Source organism: Strix aluco, chromosome 12, assembly GCF_031877795.1.
Source record: "Strix aluco isolate bStrAlu1 chromosome 12, bStrAlu1.hap1, whole genome shotgun sequence".
Taxonomy (NCBI): Eukaryota; Metazoa; Chordata; class Aves; order Strigiformes; family Strigidae; genus Strix; species Strix aluco.
The window spans coordinates 18,654,650-18,680,804 of record NC_133942.1 but is presented as its reverse complement, the minus strand read 5'-3'; the positions used below and the strand labels follow the sequence as shown (position 1 = coordinate 18,680,804).

At 41.0% G+C, this 26,155-nt stretch overlaps 1 protein-coding gene across 7 annotated transcripts in view; it reads right to left on the bottom strand.

Annotated features, from left to right (window-relative positions):
- Positions 1-26,155, bottom strand: part of AKAP13 (A-kinase anchoring protein 13) — a 224,372-nt gene that overhangs the window by 134,608 nt on the left and 63,609 nt on the right. For all 7 annotated transcript variants that reach the window (XM_074837772.1, XM_074837774.1, XM_074837775.1 and 4 more), the window contains 2 exons: positions 24,039-24,083; positions 5,760-5,907 (listed from right to left, as the gene is read on the bottom strand). In XM_074837772.1, the coding sequence (XP_074693873.1) occupies positions 5,760-5,907; positions 24,039-24,071 (181 nt within the window). In that variant the 5' untranslated portion in view covers positions 24,072-24,083. The remainder of the gene's footprint in view (positions 1-5,759; positions 5,908-24,038; positions 24,084-26,155) is intronic.

Below are 26,155 nucleotides of genomic sequence, written 5' to 3'. Positions count from 1 at the left end.
GGGCAGCTATTTAAAGCCCTGCTGGAAGCACATGTTTGGGTTTGCCTGGTAGGTGACTAAGGACTCCAGTGCTAATTGCATCCTCTGAGTTACCATGGTGGAGCTGGGTTGAAAGAGGTCTTATAAAGAGATTTAAGCAGGACAGGAAAGACAGATAACAAATGTGGTGAATCTCATGGAGTGTCTTGGATTTGCATCCAAGAGATGTTGCCATCTGGTGACTCATGGACAGGGAAGCCAAGGGATCTCCTGTGGCCACCTGAAAAGTGCTTCTTTTCTGCTTCAGAAATCCCAAATTTTGGTTCTGAAAATCAGAGCCCATATTTGAAGTGCGTTTGTGTGATTTACACAGGTACTGCATTCACTCTTGCAACACAGGAAACCTTATGAAATGCATAGGCACAGTACCAGCAATAGACAGGAGCCTTTGTTTTTCCTTTTAAAACCTCAACTATTTATATGGAGTGTGGAAAGATTTTTTTTTTAAGGCCCTTTATATTGCAGATGCCCTAAAAATCTATAGAAGTATAAGACCCCACACATTACATCTTAAATAATTTCAATACAGATTCAATCACTTTTTCCTGTGACTGATGTCATCTAGAACTGGCATCACTTCCTTTTAATTACACTGCCTAGAGCAATTAAGTACACCAAAGAGGATGGACTGCAAAAAGTCTTCTTGGCTATGCTGTTTTATTCTATTTTAGTGGTTTTTTTGTTTCATAATTAAGAGTATTTTCAAATGCACAACTGGTATTGCCAAGTGGTCATTTGTTATGCAACTTGTTTACCCTTTTGGTCTACCAGTACAAAGATTGTAATTCATGAAATATAGCTTTTTCTACGAAAAGTTGTTTCTCTAGGGGAAAACACAGTCTGTGGTAGAAGAAAATAAAGTATGAACATATGTAAAGGATTTCACAGTAAAAGAAAAGTCTGAAATGAAGATATTTCCGAGCTAATTGAAATTAATTTTAGTCTATCATTTTAACTAGTAAGAAAAAAGCAAGCAAAAAAAAACTACAACCCTGAGAACTACAGATTAAGAACAAGTTAAAGACTGAACCTGCTTCTCCACCTTAGCTTAAGCATGGAGAGAAAGCTCCCAGTGAGTCAAGGCATTTAGAGTAAACAGGAGTTTTCAGGCTTGTGGAAACTGCTGGCAAGCAGCTACCAGCTGACAGACAGTCTCTCAGGCCCTTTTTCTGCCTCTAATTTTGCTCCTCCTCCCCTTCGAAATCCATACAAGAATCCTGCACCTTTTGAGATCAACCAACAAGAAAAAAGTGATTTAGGTATTACTGAGCAAAGGCTCAGAGGGATACAACACATTGCGACGGTACACACAAAGGCAATTATACCTCACTAAAGTACCTTACTGTTTCAGTGACTTGGCTTATAGACAGGGTATTTCTTACCCTTCACCTACATGATTAGGAGCTGATGCAGTATTTAGAATTTACAGTAATTACAGTACTGGACTGTCTCTCCCTATTTGAAATCTCAAATTTCATTTCAAATTTCCTCCACTGAGCTCTTCTGCATCTCCCACGTACTACACACCAGTCTTTAAATGCAAAGCAAAATTTGTGCCCAATAATACAGCCGTTATCTTGATGGCATACAAACTCGCACTAGATGCATTGCACAAATACTCCAGGTCCCAGCACACCAGCTTGCTTTGTGAGCTTTCTCCTGCAAGAAAGTTCTAAATCTGCTCAAGAGCTTCCCAACATTGAGATGCCTCCACCGTCCACAACAGGCTGCGGTCAGGGCTTTTGACTCACGTGGACAGGGATGACATCGTTCCTTCTTTTGTTGGTTTGTTTGCCGGACCATGATTTAGGCTTTTTGTTATCAGGGTTTTTTTGTCCACTGGGGGAAAAGCTGCTCTAGCAGCAGAGGCAGGCAATGAGGATGCTGTCTTGCAATGGAGTTTCACTTCCCCGCATTGACACAGACTTTCTCCACTACCACATGCAATCTGCTTGGCCTTCAGTGTCTCAGTTACCCTCCCTACTCTGCAGAGATGTTGGGAAGAAAAAAATATTTTAAAGATTATGACAGTCTCAGTTACTACAGTAATAAGGACTTGCTGAAAAGCTCAGTTTATGACCAACACTAAGTAGGATGAGCATCCATGACATAAGTGGACACATCCATCCCCAAAAGTACAATTCCAGCAGCAACAGCAGTTTAGCCGTAGCAGCAGAGCTGGTATCATCTCTCTGCATCCTTCCCTGCTTGGACCTTTGGTATTTTCTTAATAACCAAATTCCAGCGACCAAGCTTTTGCAACTAATGATACCCAAACTCAAGTAACATCCAGTGCCATTACATCTCTGCCTGCCACACTGACGGACCTTAACGGGGTGTCTGACAAGACAGTGTTTGAAGTTGTCCTGCAGAACTACAGAGTGCCTCTAGTACCAAGAAAAACTTCTTCAGTTATGGAGAATCTGAACCAGATCATCTGGAAATCGAAGCATTGTAACTGTGTTAGTAAAGCAATAGTTAAATAAGTTTTTGGTACCTTTTCACCAAGGCAAACAGAAGTTTAGTTGGACAATGTAACCTGGTTTATCCTTAGGCTGGCAAAAGAGCTACTGGAAGCACAGAAAGCATCATCTACTGACTAATTCTTGCATCTCAATAGCTTATTTTGATACTTCAAGTTATGACAGATCAGCTCAGATAAGAATCTGTTTCTTACAAGGGGAAATTATTTCTCTTAAATTTTAACACAGCCAGTAGTGGGGCAGGGTAACCACCCCACCCCATCCTTCTGAGCAAGTACAGAAATACAGGCAGTATTTTGTCCTTTGAGTGACTGCTGAATCTACATTTAGCCATATCTTCAGGCAAAAAAAGCTGCTCCCATAAATATACAATCAGAAGTCCTTTCTTTTATTATGTACAGAAATAAAAGCTTACATTTGAACAGTACTGTTAATTATATCTATTCCATGTTTAAGGCTGAGGATAAAGAGAGCATTAAGAGGCAGACTGCTCTAGTAATTATATAAAATGCAGCAGTTATTTGATGCTGCAGTTGTAAGCTTTTATTTAGGTAAAGTCAGGATGTAGAGAATTTTCACACACAATGAGAATTTAGGAGGTATTCTGACAATTTATATTTCCATTCCATTTTCTTCAATTTTTCATCTAAAACCACCTTATGTTGTTGAGATTTATTTTTAATGTGATTTCCTTTGAAAGTTTTGCTAAAACATTCTACTTAATTTTGGCAGCAAACGTAACCAAATCATTTCTCCTTCTGTTTTTTACGCCTCCATACATCACCACAACTACTGACAAAGTCAAGAAAAAAAAAATTGAAGATCTGGTTTTGTTTTTACATTAGCTTTAACAGAATTATGGTTACCCCTTTCACTCCAGCCCCTGATGGACTTCATCTGAAGTCTCCTGCAGACCATATGAAACGCTGAGGACTTGGGACAGGGATGAAGGAAAAGCCTCCAAGCCCAGAAGGGAAGCAGAGGAGGTTCAAGGCAGGAAGGCAGAGAGGCTTGGTATGCTCAGGAGTGAATCAGCCCTTCCTTCATCCACCTGAGCCATTCCAGAGGAGCAGCTGTGCTCCTAGGGATGAGCAACACGTCTTGCATTGCATGGACAAACTAAAGATGCTCAGAGCTGAAAGTGAAGGATGAGATTTTGGCTAAAAGCTGCCTTGCAGAGCACTTGCAAAGTGCCCAGGCCTGGATGTTTAAACAAGGGCTGGTCTCCCACACACTGTCTCTTGTTCACAGCTAATCCTGCAGTGAGGTCAAATAACACCAGCTCTGAGTCACCACAACCATCTCCAAGGCAACTAGCCGAATATACAGTGTAAACACATGATTACAGATTCACTGCCGAGTTCAGGAAGGAGGAGGAGGAAGAGCTGGGCTGAAGTAAGTCATGCTGTTACTCAAATCAGAGTAGTCAGTACTGAAGCAACACTGGATAAATACATCAGTGTCAGTGAAGGCTATGACAAACATTGTTTTTTCCATTTTGCTTCTCCCCTTCATCACTGAAGTCTTTTTTTTTCCCTCAGGTAGTTTCTCCAAAATGAGGTATGAGCACAGGAGAGTGTATTATCCAAATGGCTGCTTTACATCCGAGATGTCACCTCTTCCCTTGCACCGCAGCCCCAGACAGTGCTATCTGGCAGGAATGGGACCACCTTTCCAAAACGTCCGTTAAAACTTTGCTGTTACAAGCTGTATTTTGGGACAGCATCCATCCCTATCTAGCATCCCACACCACAAGATCAGGACTCTACTGTGTCAAAAAAACAGAAAAGCCCATTATAACTAAAGGAACAATTGAGAGCAATTCCCTCCTGTCCCTTTGAATCACAGAGTCAGATTTCCCACTAAGAGCAACAGAAGGAGCCCCAGGGAGCTCTCCCCAGTGACAGTTGTATTTGGGGTGGGCAGGACAGGCAGAGCATCACCCTGGGTACCAGCCACATCCACTGCTGCTCCAAGGCCGTCAGGGCCAGCAGTGATAGGAAAGCACCGCTCGTGCCCGGAAATCCCATCAAATATGCTGGTTCCTGCATGGGCTGAAGGGGAACACTGAAGCTTTTCAGTTCCTTTCTTGGCGACGCAGCCATGGTTCCGAGGGGAAGGTGAGGTCATTGCAAGCAGGGCTGGCAGAGCCCCCGCCTGCCACACAAAGGCAGGGAAGGAGTCACCCCTTCTTCTCCCTCCTCTAGGAGAAAATAAGCACTAATCTAATTGATTGCACGGGGCTCCAGTTGTCAGTAATCGTAAAAAGACTTCTCTTCCCAATGCAATGAACAACTCGAACAGCACAAAAAGAGGAGGAAATGAAAAAATACAGCGGCCAACTTTTAGCCATTCATTCCCAGGAGGATAAACTCCTGAGGCCAAATTTTACTTCACGTGCACCTCTTATAAAACAATACTTATGAGATAGATAAAAAGGCAAACCCAAGAAATACACTTGATCATTTAAGCTATAATGTGTATAGTGAAAATGTCAGGCATTTTTCTCACACTGGTATCAATGTGCTGCATAGCAACAAGTCAGAATGAAAGGTGAATGGTAAGGACTGCAGCCTGGAACATGCTCATTCCCACGGTCCTGAAGTCACCAAAGGAAAATGCTGCACCGATTTGTTTTGTTTTGTTAACGGCATGAAGGCTTAAGAAGAGCGGTGGGCTTTAACGTGAAAACCCACCCTGTCTGAATTGGCTGTGCTGGAGGGATAGCACCGAGTACCGTACACTGCCTGCCACTGCCACAAGAAACTCTGTGTTGGCTCTGATCTGCACCACAGGGTTTAGCGGAAAAGGACCGTATTTCACCAGGACTACAACAATGAACCTCATAGAGTTAAGCAGATCTTAAGTGTAGGCAGGACTTACCAGGCTGTACACCATCTGGACAACAGCATCTCTAACCTGGCAATTGTGTCTTCCATTAACTTGCTCACGTTTAAAAGCTTTTCACTATGTGTAAATTTAACTGTGTATTTTCTACAACAGAGCCCCATAGTTACACTTTAAATAACTGCAATCTCAGAGTCACATAATTCTAGCAAAATTAGGTGAGAGATTTTTAAAAGGCAAAAGCAGTCATCCAAACCACTTGTTCTCCTCTCCATGAATGTGTAAATGAAGAAAAAGACAATCAACAAAACAGCATTACGATTAGTCCGCTTGAATTAGTCAAATTTCATAGACTGATACACTGATATGCAAAGAAATGTGATTGTTTACCAGGAGAAATTGTCTCCAGACTCCCAGGATTAATCTTTCTCGTGCTTGTGCAGTGTTGGACAGTTGACCCAGTGAAGACCAAGTAAAAAACTACATCATCTTCAACTTTATCTTCCTCAGTCAGCTGCACAGTAATAACAGAGTCACCCTAGGAAAAAGGACAAGAAAAAAAGTTAGGTTTACATTTGTAAGACCTGCATCATATAAAATAAAACTTCTCTACCTACAAGGCTCCTCCTCTCTCCTCATACACTCCCTTCACACGACTCAGGCCCATCCTAATTTTCAGATATGCAAGTCATCCTTAGCATGCTTCTTAGCATCATAGCTAGCCAACCAGCTAGCAAATATGTTCAGTGCAGCTCTGGGAAGAGATATGGAGAAATCTCAAGGGTATATTCAAAATAGCAACTTAATATGGTGAAATCATGCCAAGTTTGACAAACATTAGCACACACCCCACACAGGGTTTTTTTTACACACGCACATATACACATATCCCCCCCACATGTGCATAGCTAAAGCAACAGAATTGGGATAGTGGCCTAAAAATGCCGCTGTCTTCATAAATTTGAACAAATTCCCTAATTCTTGCTTGAGAGTTCACATTTCCCCCATCCAAGCCAACCACTGTGTTGATAGTTCCAGTGTAACCAACTGAATCACTGAATGCATCTTTCATCCACAATATGTGAACAAAGATATGAAACTTCATATCCACTGAGATCTTCTCTACCTTCCTTACAAAAAAACAGTAACTGTAGCTGTACAGAGGGCAGTAGTTCTTCTCACTCATCTATAAAGCTCTGTATATTATCAAAACCATCAGTTCTTCAAGCCTCAAAAAGAAATATGTTGTGATCTGTTGGCTGAATACTCCTGCTTAGTTTTAGGGAGGCTTTGTTTCAGTATCTCACCTTTTGCTCATCTTTACTATCAGCAAAAATTCTGTTCATAAAGGGCACACATGTTTATCACAGTTAACCCAGCACAAGGATACAGGAAATACTCCTGAAATTCATACACCTGCACAGACAAGAACAGGAGCAATATCCACCCACTTCAATTTTCCATGGAGAAGGAAAAGCAAGGAAAGAGGATGGCTTGCAGTTACTACACAACTAAGTGGAACATTTTCATTTGATCTCACCATACATCATTTATCTGCCCAAAGAATTATATAAACTACAAGACACTGAGAACAACAGACTGTGATATGACCTTTTGCCCCTTTTCTGTCAAGATCAAAACCAGTTGGATGCCCCAGTTTTACAGTGCAGCTGCATTAGCCAGCTTTCTGCCACCACCCCATTGAGTGTATGGTTAAGGCTGCAAATCTGGAAAAGATTTTTTTATTATTATTGTTGCAGATTATGTAATTCTAATTTGCATATCCAATAGAATATGCATGTCATTTCATTTAAAACCTTCTCCTTAAGATTCCTCAGTTTGTCGCTTCTCAATGTGAAATATAACTATTGCAGAAAAATCCCAGACTTCCAAGCCCTCCTGTACACCCGTGCCATGTCAGCATCGCTTCCCACGCTCCGTCTCATGTCTCCCCTGTTCTCCCTCATCTCAGCTCCTTTTTCGCCCCACCACAGCTGCCTCCTCCAAGTTCATGTCCAGTTCTCCTCCTCTGATCTGGCCTGTCTGGTACTTCTTGCCAGGGGCAAGATTGCACCTTGTTTTGATAGAAACAAGGTTTTGCAGTGCAGTACACAACCAGCCCCTGGTCTTAAAAACAAATATATGGGTCAGTCTTATAACACACAGGAAAGAAAACCGTGAATTCAAAAAAGATAAATGGAGCAGTGAGTCTAGTTTGCATTTCCAGAGGCTGCAGAGTTACAAATCTACATTTTCGGAAGGTCTCACATTGTAATACCAGACCGGACTTCCAGCTGGGGAGAAGGGAACCATGTAGCAAAAGTATATATTGTATATAGTCAGTGTTAAAATAAAAACAGGTGCAAAAAGAAATAAATCAAGCTTTAAATTCAAGCATGACCAGTTCACATGCTGAGTGGAAAACTAAATATTCTATTTCAAGCAAATGGATCCAGTTTTGAGCGGATGTTCAAAAAAACAAAAGCTGAAGTTTTAACCTACAAACCCTTTGGTTTGCTTTGGTTTTTACATCCGTCTTTGTTCAAACTGTTCCTCCCTTAAGGCATGAACATACAAAGTACTTAAATGGACTCAAAACACAGGTGACACTTCAAGATGCTCAACAACAGGGCTGATTGTTTAAAGTGGTATCTGTTAAAGGCGATTTTTCTTTTATTCAACTCAGAAATCAAGTACAGATAGTCCAATTCCTGTGAAAGGAAAGCAAATCCACACAGAGTGCACATGAGAAGACACCTGTTTATCCATGCAAACTACTCACATTTCAAGGAAAAGCAATTTAAATTTGCAGCGTTATTGCAAAAGCTAATTTGTATATTTTGTTATTGACAAAAAAAAAGTGTAAATACATCTAAGAAACCTCAACACCAGAAGTTCCACATAACCTGAAATCTGTCTAAGCTGAGACTTAAAAAAAAGATGGCTGAACCTCTTATACAGATACCTGACCTGAAGGTCACCCTGCTTTGGAGGGCGGTCAGAGCAGATGATCTCCAGCAGTACCTTCCAAGCAAATTATTCCACTATTTATATGTATATTCAATTTATGTCAGCTATTTTTTAAGTCTAGGGGGAGCACAAATTATCATCAGCTGATACTAACTTAAAAAGCTCTTCAGCTGTGTGTAAGTAGCACTTCATGGTGGGATGGTCTCTACCACCCTGCTCCCTCCTCCTCTTCTGGAAGACCCTCCAGCGAAATACCGAAGGGGAATGCCCAATATTATTATGATAACTGAGCATCTTTTTTTTTTTTTTTTCTTTTTACTTTAAATGTTAAGTTGTCTCCAAATATCTTCAGCAAGACCAATACTGTGCCAGTTAATTGCTGTGTGCTTCAGTTTACTTAGAGGTGTCATCTGAGCTACCTCTTAGCTGTGCTGTGCCTGGTACAGCTCATTGTGAGTGATGTGATCGGAGATTCCAGAAGCAAAAGAGCAAAGCACTAAGTAAGAAAGACCATCCTCCTTCACCACACATCTCTACTTTCCAGTTATTAACAATTTCACTGCCCACTGCCAATTTTAATTTGATTTTAAAAAGTTATATTCAGACAACGTATTTATTTGAAAAGGAAATAATGCACAGAACTAACCCCTCTCTTTCCAACATTCTTGGAGTTAAAGAAAATCAGTTACAAATGCAGCCAGATTCCTCCAACCCACATAGAAGATTTTCCAACAGCCCTACTACATTCAGCCTCCAAAAACATTTTAATTGAAGTATGTTTACCTTTATTCATTTAATATTGTCCAAAAAATGTCATCTGTTCAGTATCACTGCCACACAAGGTGGTTATTATAACCCCTCTTTCATCCCGAATGGCTAGAAATGGGAGGCCAGCCTGCCAATATCCCCTTGGTGAAAGTACAGACAGATCAAAGCCATTCTCTGGAATGCTCCAACAAATAAGAATAATTTAATTTCAAAACTAGTTTGGATCGACTAATATTTACTTGGCTTAAAGCCCATTGGAAATGAAAACATTCCATTTTGGTCCATTCATGAAAGAGGTCACTCTCTCCCTCATTCAGATCTGAAAATCTCTGGTTTCAGAGAGCCGTAACGGGATGTAAAGAACGTAGACGTGGCTCCTTCCTCTAAATATATTTCCTTCCTCAAACAGAAGGGAGAAAGCAAGTCTGCCTCGCCAAGGGACGGGTGCACTGGAAAAGCCAAGCCTGACCTTGGGCTTTAAAACTACTATAAAACAATTTAGAAAGGGATTTTAGAGTGGCACACCCCTGAACCTTTGGCTTAGTTAAGGCAGCAAAATGCATTTATCTCTAAAAAGGCCCAAATGCTGTTACTAAGTCTAAAAATCAAAACAAGACAGACAACACACCTGCCTGTCAGTGTATTTTGCTGGCATTAGGACAACTCCACCTTTTTAGATATTTGTTTTTCTAGTGCTGCAGTTAAATGCATGTGGATTGTGTACAGACAAAGTATGAGCAATTCTGAGTAACTGTTTCTTCTTTCTCAGACTTGGTTTCTGTGCCTGTTAAAATGAAGTTTACCTTCAAAGGCTTTTTTTTTTTTTTTTTTTTAAATAGATGACCTCAGCAATATTTGGAAGTAACAATGAAGTGAACAAAATCTTTAAGCTGAAAAGAATTAAGATCACTTATGTTATTAGCTCAAAAATACTATCCACCTTCCAAAAAGAAGTAACTGTTTTAAGCATGTAAAGACATCTTTCTTTTCCACTTCAGGGTCTAGAAATCTGTCCGGTTTTGGGGAACTGGTCATCATTTGGGACCACGACAACAGCCCCAGCAAATGCAGAATTCAGGACCTCAAGATGAAAACCATGAGTTTAGCTGGCAGGGGGGAGTTTTCCCTGAGGGATATCGGCTCTACCAGCAACAGGTACATTTCTCTACAATGACCATGAAGGGAAAAGTATTCTTAGCATGCTGGCTAACAAATTTTAAAGTTTCTAAAAAAAAAAAAAAAACAACCAACAACACACTGTATTTGTATAGCTGAAGCATGTGATTTCTAAGCTGGTTTTCCCCCCATGGTTCACACTGGGAATTCTGAAGTACGTTATCTAACCCACTAACCACCCACTCTGACTTCCCTCCCCACACAGAGTCTAAAAATATTTATGAAAATGAAGCGTGTGTTAGATAGCAATACTGAAGCACTCAAGCATTACTTTAGCATTCTGCTTTTAATGAGAAAACACTAACAACCAGTAATCATGAATTTGTTCTATACAGAAAAGCAAAATTGTTGCTGACGACCATTGCCATCTCTGGCTGTTTATTCATGCAGGAAAAACCTAACCAGTGCAGTCCTACTGAACAGAAAGTCCATGGGCTACATAGAGATTCACAAGCAAGGAAAGAAGCCTTCCTCCCAGTGTATCTCCTTCTAAGACCTGTTGCAGATGTTGGCATTATGATGCTTTATTAAAGAGTCTGGTTTAGGTGCTGGATTAGATGAGTAAAAGTAACCTGTCACTGTAACAAGCTTCATTTTGTTTCCGCTATTCATAACATGAATCAGATGCTTCTTGGGTCATTGCTTATTGCATTATGTTGGGACACAAAAGGAGAAATATGCTTTTGAAACACTTCCCCGCCCCCCCCCCCCCCCCCCCCCCCCCTTTGGAAAGCTCTAAATAGCTCCCAAAAGAGCTGCACTGTACCCAGGGGGACAGCACAAAATCACAGCTGTGGTTTCTTCCTCCTACTTCAAGGAATTCAGGCTCATTGGTACCTTTCTTTATTCATTTTTAGATGGAGTTGGACTTGCTGTTACCCCAGCTACTGCTCGACACAGAGTACACAGGATCATGCTGTAATTATAGCAGGAGGCAAGTCCTTTCACATCCCTGCACTTCGAGTTTCCCCATCAATGAAATGGGAATTGTGTTCAAAGACACCGAGTATTTTTCATTCAAATGGCTTTTTAAAGAAAAGCTGGCTTCTCAATCATATGACGTTTTCTTTGGGAAGTGCAGGACTGACAATAATTAAGTCAGACAAAATCAAAGGGAAAGTTGAGACAAATCCACCTCAAATTGAGAACTGCAGAATACCCTGAAATCAGCTGAAGGATGAAAAAGGCAACTGCAAGGCAGCTTAGAAAATGTAGCAGAAAAAGTAAAATGTAATTGTTTAGATGCTCGATGATCCATTACCATCTACCTCTGCCAGTACACAACAAGATCAACAGCTAAACTTTTGCTCCCAGACATTGTCCCCGTCTCAGCTGAGTATCTTGGAAGATCCCTCCCATCTGAGGTTACCTCGGGTTGGTGCAAACATGTGCTTAACCGCCTGGAGAACCACATCTGGAAAGGTCACCCGCAGCACATGGACACAAGGACATCTCCATGCAGAACAAAACCAGGCGCAGCCGCGCAGGCTCCTGACTGCAAAAGGAGATGGGGATTTGAGCAGCTATTTTTAGAGCAAACATGACAGTGCTCTCATCTCCTGGAATAACCCATTCAATTGAGAAAGGCTCGGATCCCAGTTTTTCCAGGTTTGACAAAGTGTTCCAGCTGGTCAGCTGCCACACAGGCACCAAGCACTATCACTGCTGGCTCATAAAAGCAAGGGATGCTCTCCTTCCACAGCAAGAAAATAACCTTCATCCAGCAAACCCTTCCAGGCTGCTCTTCCCAGGTGAATGGAAGCAGATGAGCAGCTCAACCCTGAGGGGTCAAACCTGGGGATGGGTCCTACCTTCGAAACACCCAGCTGAGTCCCCTTCCCTCTCTGCGTTAGCATGGGGTGAGTTTGTCAGTGGACCTCACTTAATCTTGAGTGCGTTTTCTCTCATAGGAACATTATTAGGGCTTCTAAGTTGCTTCCTGGTACTTCACTCCCAGACACTGTAACACCACAGCTTGAAACATCCATCCCCTTTTGCAGATGTGCCCATTTACCCTGCAAACTCCCAGTACACATATATAAAAGGAACAGACCATGGGAGGAGGTCAGAGGTATCTATTACAGAGAGATAACAGCAGTCACTACAGACATCCTCAATTTCGCCAGTATGTATTGACTCAGAGGAGTATTTAGGAAAAAATATCACATCAAACACAGTTTATTCTGCAGTACTCCAGTCCCCAGAAACAAAGGTAGGGCTGTGAAATCTGTCTGAACATGAGCAGCTCTAGAAACCCCTCCTTGCCCGGAGATATCCCCCTTGATAAAGGCAGTGACCTGGGTCAGGAGCGTGGAGAAAGATGGATGTCGTTTGGCTGGAGTGTTGAACCTCCTGCAGATAAAACCTCCAGGGAGAGACTTCAGAAATAAACAGAATGGCAAGCTGCCAAGTTTGGGGTAGATTTGGGTCCTTTTTCATAGTCAATGACTTCAAACTCCTTGATCTTAAAGGAGTATAAAGCAGAGATATTTTTTGTTTTCTTAAAATAATTTTTTTTTAAAAGCACAAGAATTACTACAATGGTTTGTTGGTTTTTTTTAAAAAAAAAAAAAAAAAAATCAATCTCCAAATCTAACTTTCCCTTTTAAATTAACAACAGGGCTATTATTTCTGCCAGCAAAAGGTTTCAGGTTAACGGCACGGATACTGAGCCCCTCTGTGATGAGAAAGACAGATTTTGCAAAGCAGTCTCTTACCCTTAGGAAAATACAATCACAGACCATAATGTCTTGCCCACAGGCCACCAAAAGAGTGGAACGATGGTACATGTTTTTCTGCCAGCCCACATAGCAACTCAAGGTGATACCTTCCATATTTCATTAACGCTGCACTGAGCCAAGTGATCTCCTCTTCCAGTGCTAGCCACAAAGCCATGACTGAAACACTGAGGTATATGCAAAATAACTTTCTGCTCTCCACCACTTTCTTCCCCCAAAGGTGAGAAGGAATTTGGTCCAAAAATAAGATCAGCTTAGCATGCTGACGGATAAAAAGTTGACGCAGGACAAAGTAGGAATGCAGAGTCAAAAGACCATTTAGTTAAGACTCTTTGGGTAAAAGGAGTATGTGGGAAAACATGGACATCTATGATAAATAGCCCTGGACTGTTGCCTCCAGGCCCAAGCTGGCTCCCAGAGGTCCATCCTGAGTACAACCTGTACTAAAAACACAGCATGGAGACCCTCAACTTGCCTGTCTGCAGAGCCAGCATCATTACAGCTGATTTTTTAACACAGTCTCACAGCCACACCATGTCCCAAGCCAGTCCAGCGCCTAATCCTGCAGCAGGGTTTATTTGCAAAGAGATAAACAGTTTGAGGAGAGCAAGGGCTGAATTTCCTACTCCAAACCAGTGCGAGCAACACAAACTCCTGCAGAAATGGGTATGCTTGAAGAAATACTTTATCAGTAGCCCCCATCCTTGACAGAGCATGTCTCTGTCGGTGTCCAAATCAATCAGCTCAAAGATGAATCTTTATTGAGTGTCGAGGCACTATTATAAGTATTACATACATATTAATCCAGGCAGTTTGAAGGAGATCTCTACAGACTGCCAATCCATCAAAGCAACAAGTTCTCATTAGTGCTGGAAGAGACACATGATTTATCTTTATGGGTACATCTTCACGACATACCACTTTGCTACACAGAGTCACGCAAGTTATTAGATAGTGCTGTTAATAGCTAATTTAGCTGTACTGCCTTAGCATGGGGCTCCACATGCTCTGCATCACCAATGTTACCACCACTTGTTCAGAGCATGCTTAGTGCATCTGCTTGGTGCCCAACTGTGCTATGCAGACAGCCTTCACAAAACTAAACAGCCAAGATCATTTCTAATAATTTTTAGCATACAGGAAGATGTGATAAAATTAAAAATAAAATTAACAGCAAAATGGCAAAAATTAAAAGTTAAGGAGAAAAATAGAAAGGATGAGAAAAGTGTCATTCAACCATTGTGTTAATACGCAAACATCTAGGGAAGAACTGTTATGAAAACTTCATCGTCTGGGTGAAACTGGCAGCATAGCGAAGAAAATATTGATTTAATTTTTCATTCATTTGGGCAGTTTAGTGTTAGCCAGACCATTCACTTAAAACACTGTGTGCTTGCTGTCCTCAGTCACCATGGCCTGTACTGCCTGAATAAGCAAGTATCGACAGTAACCCCAAATCTCTTCCACTGCAAGCCCCATACAGCTCCGGTACAGAGAAGGAGGACGTATGGAGGTACACAAGCAATCACACATTGGGGGTTTTCCTCTAAACTATGCAAGTCTCCATGTAATGCCACCACATGAACACGAAAACAAGATGAAAGACAGGGAGAGTCTCTCTATAGCAGAATATCCCCTCCAGTACTACCCAGTTTCCACAGCAAGTACTGATTTTACTATTAAGAGTTTTTTTTCAGAAATTGTGGAAACTACTACCATCAATTCCTATAAAACACACCCAAATTGATGTGAATGTCTTGCTCTAGCCTCATGCTAAAGCCTCTTCTGTTCTTCAATACAGTGTTAGAGAACCGAAACAGATAATTTTATTACCAGCTGCTTGAGTGATTGATGGTATTCCCTGCTAATTACTCATGTAGCAGTAACAAAAAAATGTAGTGCCTGGGAGAATAGAAGGCAGTCTGAATGTATTCAGTGACTAACAGAAATTCAGTTATTCTCTTGGCACCAGAGAGGTGGAAAGAGTCACAATTCCTGGAAGATAAAGTACATATGATGACACATGATTTGAAACAATCTCATATTACTGCAGTATTTTCACAAATAGCCTTGATGTGTCTTAAAGAAAAGAAAAATAAACAGGGTTGAACACTAACATCCAAAGGCATAAGAGAGCAGAAGGATGGTGCTTTCCTGGTACTTCAGCCTCCTCTACAGTACAGCAAAACCCTCAAAGAGAGCTCAGAGTATTTCAGAGTGCTCATTTTCCCGTCAGCTGCAAAATTTCCTTGCCAGTCTTTAAATATTTCACGACTACAGTACTTAGGGCTACTGTAATGAATGATACTTATATTTTTTGCTATTAAAGAACAGAAATCATTATAACCATTTTCTTACTGAAGAAGTACCCGCCCCAAGCACAACTACGAGACAGATTAAAGCTTTGCAATGCTCAGACGCAACACTTTGAAACAAAGATACAAACACAAGCAGCCCTGCAGAAAGCAGCACTGAAAACATGTCCTGCAACAGAACGGCCACTTGATGGCAGTGCACAGCATCCATCTTTGCACAGAACCATTAATCACATTTTATTTTCCATTTAAGCACAATATGCAATTGTTTTACTAAGCAAGGCGGAGGACGAGCCTTTGCTGAGACACTGCATGCAGCACAACCTTCAGAAGCAGACAGGAGGCACTACAGGTAGAGTGCAGGAGATTTGAGAGGTTATTTGAAAACATCATGCCTTTATCAAATCACCGTCTTCATAACCACCCTTCTCACATCAGCTTTGCAGTCAGAACTGTCTCTAGTCTAACAAAATGACTGTCAGCACTTTGTTACAGAAAATAAAGCAGGGATATGTATCTGATGCATGAGATGGGAACTTTGGTCATTCTAAAGGTGACATAAGAATATTTATGAACTCTCTATATAAATACATTCCACAGAGGAAGAGTAGTTGAAGAGTATTTTCATCCTCTTGAACAGCAAGCCCTGATTTCCGTTGCTCATTCCTCCCAAGAGGAGGGGAGGCGACACTGTCAGCCAACGCTGGGGATGGGACACAAGCTCTTAACATCCTTCCAGGTATTAACCAGCTCATCAGCTACCACAAGAAATAAAGAACCCTAAATTCAGAGCCCAAGACATATACACCATTTCACCCAGTTTTAATAAAACTCTTAGTATGACAATAGAAGGATTCCTTTTGCACTTTCAGAAAACAGGCTGAAGCAATCCAATAGCTCCCCAAAAGAGGAGACAGTTGTCTCCTCTGCTTTCCCACCCTACCCTGTACCAACTCCAGCATCTTATTCTCGAAGTCATATTACATAAAGTTCACACGTAATGCTGCAAAGTAGTAGTGAGTTAAGGGCAGAATTTCAGACAAGTGCTCCAGACTTTAAGCTAGACCATTTATTGTTTACCAGTACATGCATACCCACAAAACAGGATCCTAGAAGACAAGATCATATAGATAATTATGGAAGGAGGGCTTTGAACCCAAATCACCAGCATTTTTAGTTTCAGATAATATGGAAGAAGGGTTGAGAAAGGGCCTCTGAGCTGCAATTTAATCAATGGCTTATCCTGGAGAAAGGCGATGCTGATGGTCAGGTAGCCTCTTCTGACTTCTCCAGCCAAAGCTGCGGTCAGTAAATGCACAGAAGTGACCACTTCACAAGGAGTCCTATACTAACATCATACAGATCTCACAAGATGGCAAATGCCTCACTGAAAAGGAGCAAATCAAATGAACAGCCTCATGATAACCAAACTGCGCAAGCTGAAGTCTTCATTTAGTTACCCAGGCACTGAGAAGCGGCAGGCAGCTTGCCAGGGGATGGTGCAGAACTCAGGTGGCAACAGAAGGGATGGCTTCTTGCATGATGTGGACCAGAATTTGGCAAGTGGAGATGAAAAGAATCTGGATCAAGGGCCTACGTGACAAAAACTTAAAAGATGAGGTCAAGCACGGTTTAGTGAGGAAACTACTTTGCCTGCAGAATGAAAGCAGAACCAGACAAGTAGCAATGTGTTCCTCTCAAAAAATCAGTTTATTCAGGCACCCCAACTGACTTTCTTAAAACCAACCAAGAAGCAGGTTCTTCCACAAGCAACACAAGCAAATAATTATTTGTAAAAGGTGCTCAGAGGCCTTCCACTCATTCATAATTCAAAGACATTTTGAAGGTGGGGCAGAAAACTAGTTTGTCATTAAGAAGAAATCAAGTACCCAACAAATAAAAGACAAGAAGTTTATCAGATCCTCTCACCACAGAGATGAACTAATCATCAAGGCTGGTTCTCCTCTTGCCTAAGGACCTCAAGAGAAAGTGAGACAGGGCTTCTGTATAGGGATTTTCGTGAGAAATTCCCACATCAAAAGGATGCGAGGTATGTTTTACTTTTTCTGCTGGACTGATCTCAGATATTCAGGCATCCCAGTGGCCTTTGTCACCATAGATGCCACTAAGCAAACAAATTCAGAGTTAGTAGAAAAGTAACTAAACCACAGCTGCCAACCTCATGACAACATTTTACTGTAGGATTATAAAGGTATTTAATTTTGTCCTTTTGTCCCTTTGGTAGAGATTCTGAAGATCATTAATTATCTAGCACACAATAGCACACAATTCACACCTGAGATGGTTTCAGCCTTGGTAAGAAGCCGGCTGCCAGGCAGGCATGCCTGCACAACACCTCACTGCACTCACCGACAGGGGAAAACACAGCACTTCGGAGACACACTGCTGCCACAAGCCTCAAGCTCTCTGTATTGTGAACTTTTTTCTTTAATCCTTTAATATTTATTCAAAAGAGGTTTTCTTTCTTAAAACATGAACATCAGAGGTTATCACAATTGTTTTTCTCAGGAATATACAGTGCACTTCAGTAGGGCATCATTCTGTGTGAAATATGTAAGTGGGAGAAAATATTATAAGCATTATCCTTCTCTTCCCATTTTAGATTAAAGCAGGACACACTGGGAAACTACTCCTGTAGGAGTAGTTCATTCATTAACAGAAGAGAGGACCTACTGTACCCAAAACCCAGGTTATATTAAGAGAGGGTCAATGCATTCTTTCTGAGGCTTTTGAAGTTCATACTTCATTAAGTTGCATGACATTTTGACTTGGAAGTGGGAGCTCTCGACTCGTATCAAAACTGTCCTTGAGAAACTCTGCAGGTTACACAGCTCGTAAGTGGCAGTTTATACAAGAGACTCCATCCACAGACCTGATTAAAGACCAAAGTCAATGGGAGCATTTTTATCCATTAAGTGTTTGCCCTCCCATGAAATCACCAGTTATGACACATTTGGGTTTGTCACTCCAAATAACGTGGGCACACCTTAGACAAACCATGCAGAGGAGGAGTGCTGTGATTTAAAACAAGTTTGTTCCTTTTAATCAAAAAGGAAAAAGGAAAAAAGTTTGCAGCAATAGATCATCCTTCTCCAGCTGCTAATCTTTTCCATTTCACACCCACTGATCATTATCACCATGAAAAAACATTCCTGTCTTAAAGGCAGATCTAAGGTTGTAGCCTTGGTAGTAATCAAGAGAAGATGACACTTAATGCTTCCCAACTCATCGCCTGCATGTCACCCCAGTCCTTTCCCAACACATTCATATCCAATACTGCTCTCAGGCTATTCTTCTAAAAAAACAAAAACAAGCCCAAAACACCATTGATTTCAGTGCCAGGAGATGTGACTGAGTGAGAAGGATGATCAATAACATTACAAAGATCCTATACCTAGCAGAGGCTGAAATCAAAAGCCATGCAGGTCACTTCTGAGGTAAGATTTTTCAGGACATTGTATGCAGCTGAAGACTTGACCTTGATCGTTCACTCACGTGCAGTCTATATTTATTAAAGTTTGGTTAGAAATAAGTACACAGCTTGTGATTCTTGATCCTTTTGTAATTAAATCTCCTGCTGAATTGTCGTGGTTTAACCCCAGATGACAACTAAGCACCGTGCAGCCGCTCGCTCACTCCCCCCACAGCAGGATGGGTGGAAGAGAATTGGAATAAAAGTGAGAAAACTCAGGGGTTGAGATATGAACAGATTAATAATTGAAATAATAAATAAATGGTAATGAAAATGAAAATAACAAAAAGGGATAAATAAAACCCAAGAAAGATGAGTGATGCAAATGAAAACAATTGGTCACCACCAACCAACCGATGCCCAGCCAGTGACCAAGAGGAGGGGGTCAGCTGGCCCGGTCACGTCCCCTTCAAGCTTCTTGTGCACCCCCAGCCTACTGGGTGGTGGGGTGGGGTGAGAAGCAGAAAAGGCCTTGACTCTGTGTGAGCACTGCTCAGCAATAACTAAAACATCCCTGTATTATCAACACTGTTTCCAGCACAAATCCAAAACATAGCCCCAACCCAGCTACTATGAAGAAAATTAACGCTACCCCAGCCAAAACCAGCACAGGAATACTCTGCTGGACTCTCAATTAATGACAACATTTGTAACTAAGATCAACACTTCATCTTTACAAAGCTCTCTCCCATTTTCTTTCTCTCACCTGCATGTTAGTGTAAGCCAAAACGACTTGCTTGCATTTTTTTTGTCTTGCTTTTTCATTACCAACAGTTGAGTTTAAGTGAACTAAATTATTTAATTTCTAAACAGAGAACTTAATGAATCACAACAATAAAAAGGTCACTTAATAATAAACCTCCATTGTTTAGAGCATTGTTAACCCTTTTTTTCATATCTGCATACTCCTTGATGACCTGGATATTCCAGTAACACACTGACAATAGGTAGGAAGTACCTTACAATACTGAAGTTGAAATTTTTACTTTTGTTCAGAGAGATACAACTTTTATAAAATATGTTGATCAGTAAGGTCATTGCAAGTATTTAACAAAAACAAACAAAACTGAAGCTCCTGACATCCAACCTCCCATCAACCAAAGACTTCTGCAACCCTCCTATTCCACCCCAGCCCTGCCAGCAAACGGAACAATTTGGTTCTTCAGCTTTGAGAGTCTGGGCTTTCTGAGCACAAAGCCCCAGGCAGATCAGAAATAAAGTCTGAAACACTGTCCTTCATCCACTATGCTGTGCCTGATAAGAGTTGCCACATTGACAGGATAACACTGAAATACAAGAGTGATGCGGGTAAAGCCAGTTTCGGATTTAATCCAGTATCTGTGCATCAATAGAGATGTTCCTGACTAGTCTGAGGCAGGTGACCAAAGGACTGTCCAGCCACATGGACTTTTTTTGCACATCCTGCAGTAAAATGCACCTGAAGAAATCAATGTATCTTAAGGACCTTGTATTACAGAGCCCCTTTTCCACAGAATATCCACAGTTGCACCAAAGATTATGTAACGCATAATCCATATGATTACACACTGGGAAGAAAACAACCCATGAGAACAGCAGCAACAGAAATCAGATACACTCAATCCAGCCAAGTGACAGTTGCTGTTTGTAACCCTCACCATGCTAGTGAAAAAGCTGGAAGATAAAGCTCATTCTCTGTCAAAATCTGTCCCATGCTATGCTGATTATGGCTCTAGAGACACCTCTGCATTAAAGTTAAGCTTGTATCACAAAGTTTAAGACCACTGCTGTAATTCGGAGAACTCAAACCATTATCACAGTTACGTGAATCACGACCTTGTCAATGACTTCCCCACTCTACTACCCCACTTCTTCAGAACATCACTACTGGCAGCAAGACAGCAGGTCATGTTAGTACTCCACTGAGATACCCGAGGAAGGAGGAAGTAGGTTTGAACATCTTTATTTCAAATTCATACCATAATATTAAGCCACAGACTCCACAAAGTAACACTGCCTTTTAAAAAGGCAATTACGTGTTGACACTGCTACGGATGGGATGGCTGCTTGACCTACAGCCTGTTTAAGCACCGGCATTAACGGTATCACACTGTGGTGAACCTTCCCCATGCTATATTGAGGAACGCTTCACTGCCCTATCTCTCCTGGCACCAGCTCCTCTGCCCCATGACTGCGCTGCTGTGAGCTCTGGGGCCAGCACAGTTCGTTAAATAGCCTTATGGGCAGGTAACAAACAGCTCTGGGTGAGAGATATGATGCTCCTGGGGGGAGCAACTGAACGAGCCAGGGGCCACCTGTTTGCTGAGGAAAGGCTGAGCTCTTGTCCCAGCCCAAACCTGCAGCAATATAATGCTTAGCTCCAGTTCCTGGCAACCTCATTAACCAGCAAACAATCAGACAACACTTAAACGGGACAAACTTATTTAATCACAAAACCAAAATATTATTATTACAGGATGTGTTTTCCACCTTATCTCTTAATCTTAACACTTACAAAAGGCAGCAGTCTCCTCATTACAGGCTTTGACCTCCCAGTAGTCACAAGCTCTGCAGAGGCAAGACAGCTGATTTTTACAGGAGAGGCAAATAAAAGTCCAAGCAGCCAAAAGAAAGTACACCAAGAAGGATGCAGCAGGTGGTCTTCTCTCCATTTATGTACACTGACCTGAATAATACAAGAATCTCTATCCCTCTATTAGTTCATATGTGGAAGTACCATCTTTTCCATCACTCACAAAACTTTGGTCCCAAGTACACTGGTCATCTCAGGTTCCCAAAACATTTTTCATAATTGTAAGGTATTAATCTGGACAACATGTTAATTATCAGATAGGATAAAATGTGCTCTAGCTCTCTAATTGGCTTCCAGAAACTGAACTGGAGACATCATCTTCTCCCTTCTCCTCCTAGAAGCAGCTCAGTAACGCTGATCTTGATAAAAACAACTACTAAATGGAGTTTTCAGGATGAAACTCATGGAAAATTTAAGAAAAAAAAAAAATCAATAAACAAAATTAAGTAATCTCAAATCTAACCTATTGGCTTAAAAGAGGAAGGGAATAAAGGATGCAATGCAAAGGTGTCAAAACCAAAAGGATGAAATTTGGGGGAAGCAATTTTTCCTGAGAGTAGACAAGTGTAAGGAGCTCCCCTGACATGTCTGTAACATGCCTGTTATTTCCAGTCATTTACTTCACAGAGATGAAACTCCTTATGGAAAAATTCACAGGATGCTGTTCTCAGTTATTTGAAAACAAGCTCAAGGAGCCTATACATGGAAAAGGGAATTGACATCACTTTGAAGAAGAAACCTGGTGAGGTTTGGTATTCGCTTACCAATGGCCACGCCACAAGACTGTTGTGTCTGCCTTTTGAAAACTAAAAAGACCAGGAATATACATTCTTCTTTATGTTCTGCTCACACCTAACAACTCTCAGATGAGCTGAGCTGTCAATTAACACCACATGAAAAACAAAACTGGTCTTAAAATGTACAAAGCATTTACACTGACAGCAAACAGGTAGACTAAATATTGAATTTTCAGGGTCCTTCAGTTTCTCTTCCCCTGGCCCCTGCTTCCTTAAGCTACCAAAATGTATTTGTTTTGAAAGGGAGCCGATTTGCATATATACCTGGCCAGGGGAGGAAAAGAAAGAGAGAAAAGGGAATCACTGATGGATTAATAATGTTGTCATCAGCTTATTTACATTGCAAAGAAACGCTGCACTGACTGCCATGTAATCATTATTTTACACCAGGCTACATTTGACCTCAGCCAGTCCTCCTCACTATCACGTGGGGATGATGACTTTTAAGTATACCACTCCAGTATTACATACTAAATACAAACCCACACAAAATGGTGGGAAAATAAACTAAGTCAGAAGATAAGACTGGGAAAACAAGGCCTCCAGATTAGTTAGGTCATACACTGTTCAAAAGACATAACGATAATTTTATCCTGCTTTCTACCACTCATGTGTTTCCACCGATGCATCCACATCATATATCTGCACATAAGTTTAATTCTCTTTTAATGTGTCCTAAGTTTAAATTAAGTTTCTTCAAAGTCAAGGTGCATTCAGTAGGCTTGTGATTTAACAAAATTCAGGCAACGTTTAGTTTCAAAATACAGGATGTGGTGGTGTACTCCAAGAAAGCCATTCTCTCAAAGTCAGGTCACACTACGTAGTATTTTAATCTTGCTACAAGCACAAGACTTAGTACAGTAAGTAGAGAATAAATTCCAATACAAACTTCCAGCTGGTAATTAAAAGTAGGCAAAATCTGAAAGCTTCCATGACATTAAAGGTCAATATGATCCATTATTTACAACACACAACGCTTTCCAAGTTAGAGGTCTATCACCAGCCCTGATCCTTTCTCCTTCCTTCCCCTTAAAAGCCACATTTGCAAGTAATTTTCTCTCCAAATTTTCCACCCTTGCATCCAGCTCCACCCTTCTTAGTGAGGTCTACCGGTAGGACCATAAGCACACAATGGCTTCGTCACCTAACCCTGCTCTGAGCATGGCAAGGCAACGTGGAAAGTAAACGGCTACAAACCTGGCTGGCAGCTTTGGCACAAACTTAACACACATGCATACACCCCCACAAATCCAGGTCTAATTTGACAGTCCCCAGGTTCTGCAACAAAGCTGCTATTCAAGAGCGAGAGGAAGCTTGTTCCTTATTAATGTAGCCATCGAAGTTACAAGCTTCCAGGAGGCTGACGTAAACCATTCCCCGCTGCAGCAGTCGCAGCACAGCTGAGCCGTTCACTGCTTCCAGTTCCTCCCTGCCACATTTAAAAATCCGACCACAAAAATATTATCACAGTGGCAAGCACCACACACTGGGATGCCCTGTTTTCGACACAAGCAATTTCTTCTTACCGCCTCTCAACACATCAAGTCATAAGAGCACAGCCATGTGCTCGAGCACGCTTTTGGGAGGAAAAAACAAAAGCAGGGGGATGTCTGCAAGGTGACAGCATTACATGTCTCAAAACTTCTTTAAATTGTCTATTGGAAAGACAGACAAGCTCTGTGACTTACCTGAGCATTACCATTGAGCATTTGCAACTGAATTTCTACAACTAATGTCTTTGGGGAACAAAGAGAAAAGGAGCAGCATCTCCAAAAAGAGTGGTGGAAAGCATTTTGTATAAATAGTACGAGAGGGAAAACTCTTTAAATTTTGTACTTACATATAATGGAGCTTGCTGTGGATTAAGTTTCATGACCTCAGAACACTGAAACAAGAAAAAAAAAACAAGTTTAAGATATTTTTCATAAAATTTTAGGTACTTCTTCGTAAGCTGCTTTAGCCCACAATACTTTTTTCCAAGTCACTTTTACACACCGATTTTCTATTTTCTCTTTTGGATCAACAAGGATCTGTCAATCATTTTTTTAAAATTTATGCTCACATTAAGCAAAGACAACTCTAAAATGATTGGTAGAGCAAAGCACTCCTCATCTGAGCTGTCAGCAATCTTGGCACTGAGGATATCCCAAGTGAAATTCGCTTCCCCTTCACGTCAATCTCAGTTCATCTTTCCTCCTAGCAATCCTCACTTCATATCTGCTTTTTATGACAATTATAAACCTTTAATTGCTATCTGTCCACCAATTCCCCCACTCCCACCCAAAAAATGTTTGTAAAGATTTGTAGTTCTCTCCACTGCTGGAAAAGACCAATTATTCTGGCGAATACTACCTTGCTCAAGTTAATTATGCGCCATTTTTTCCCTTCCACTGGATTGTTTGTTCAAGAAACATTTCAAAACTACATAAAAATCAAACTATCAAAAATGCTCCTTGCAAAACTGAAGGAAAACTTCCAGAATAGATGATGTTCATGATTGTGCATCAGCATTTCTCACAATCAAAAACTACCATTGCTCATCCTATCAAGGTGATTTTAGTCAAGAAACTTTACTTTTTCAGGTCTGCTCCTGGAATTTCTGTATAACCTGGTTAAAGTTATTTGTATTGAGCTTTGAATCAACTGAATAAGAATTCACTTGCATTAGTTTCTCCATTGCAGTGGAAAATATTCACCCTAAACAAAAGCTGTAAGTTTTCATTTAATGTGTGTACTAAGCAGTCCAGGATCCTAAGATGAAGGAATGCAAAACAATTAAAAATGGAATTTCTGCCATTGCTCATGTCTGCAATACTGGTAATGCTCTGCAAATACTTCAAAACCTTTTTTAAAAGAGATGAAATACCACTCTGCTTTCCACACAAGAAACACAGGATCTCGTTCATACTTCGTTCCTTTCCAAATCCCACAGTTTGCCTTTAGTGAGACAGAAATTAAACCACAGACTAAGTTTTCTTAGCTGATTCCAGCTATCCTTGCTCCCTCACACGCTCTCCTTATTTTACAAAGAAGCGTTTTTGTACCAGTTGCTTTAAAATGCCTGAGCTACCTGCCAAGCTTGCTCATCAAAACACAGTCCCTCTGCAAAAGGTCCTCTGAGGCAGCCAGTGGATGGACTAATATTTTGCAATAGTTTCAAATCTAGTCCAATTCATACCTATTTTCAACCTCAAGATTCCCCTTCCAACAGCAAGAATGCCTAAAAGTGTTATGTTTGATAGTTTTCACCGTATTTTCAGCTCTTACAAAGACTTACTCATGAAAATAGGGGACTAGTAGCATTAGCTGTCATTTGGGCAGGTGAGCTTCAAAAAACAGCTCTGCAAGCAATCCTTACTTCTGCCCTACAACATGCTCCTGCTATTTCAATCCTCCTGAGGGCTCAAGAAACAAAAGAAACAGAAAGAAAAATACAAAATGCACAAACCTTGCCAATCTCCCTCATGACCTACCCGACCCTCCCTCTCCTATTCTGAACCTGGGTGTTTTGAACAGGGGTACCAAAACATTATCCATCCAAGAGTGCTCATTGTATCTTATGGAAATTAAATCATGGTTGGAAAAACTCCCTTGTAAGTCCACTTCACCTTTGAATTTTTACAAAGTCTCAATGCGATGGACCAATTCCCTCAGGAAGCAAAATTAAGACCTGTAGTCTAACATAGCAATCTGGTAGTGTTTGGATATGACTTTTTAAAAAATATTACAGCACAGAATCAAAGCAGTTGTGTCTCAGATGACAATGTTTAAAGGGAGTTGATATAAAGCATCATTTTCTCACCACATCTTTTCAAGTCTTGACAAGTAACTGAACAACTTTTCGTTTTGCTGATAAAAGATACAGTCTCATATACCTTCAAAGACAAAGAATCTATGCTTTTACATTTACATCTACTATTAGGATTACTCCTTGTTCCCAAATTTCAGCCATCATTC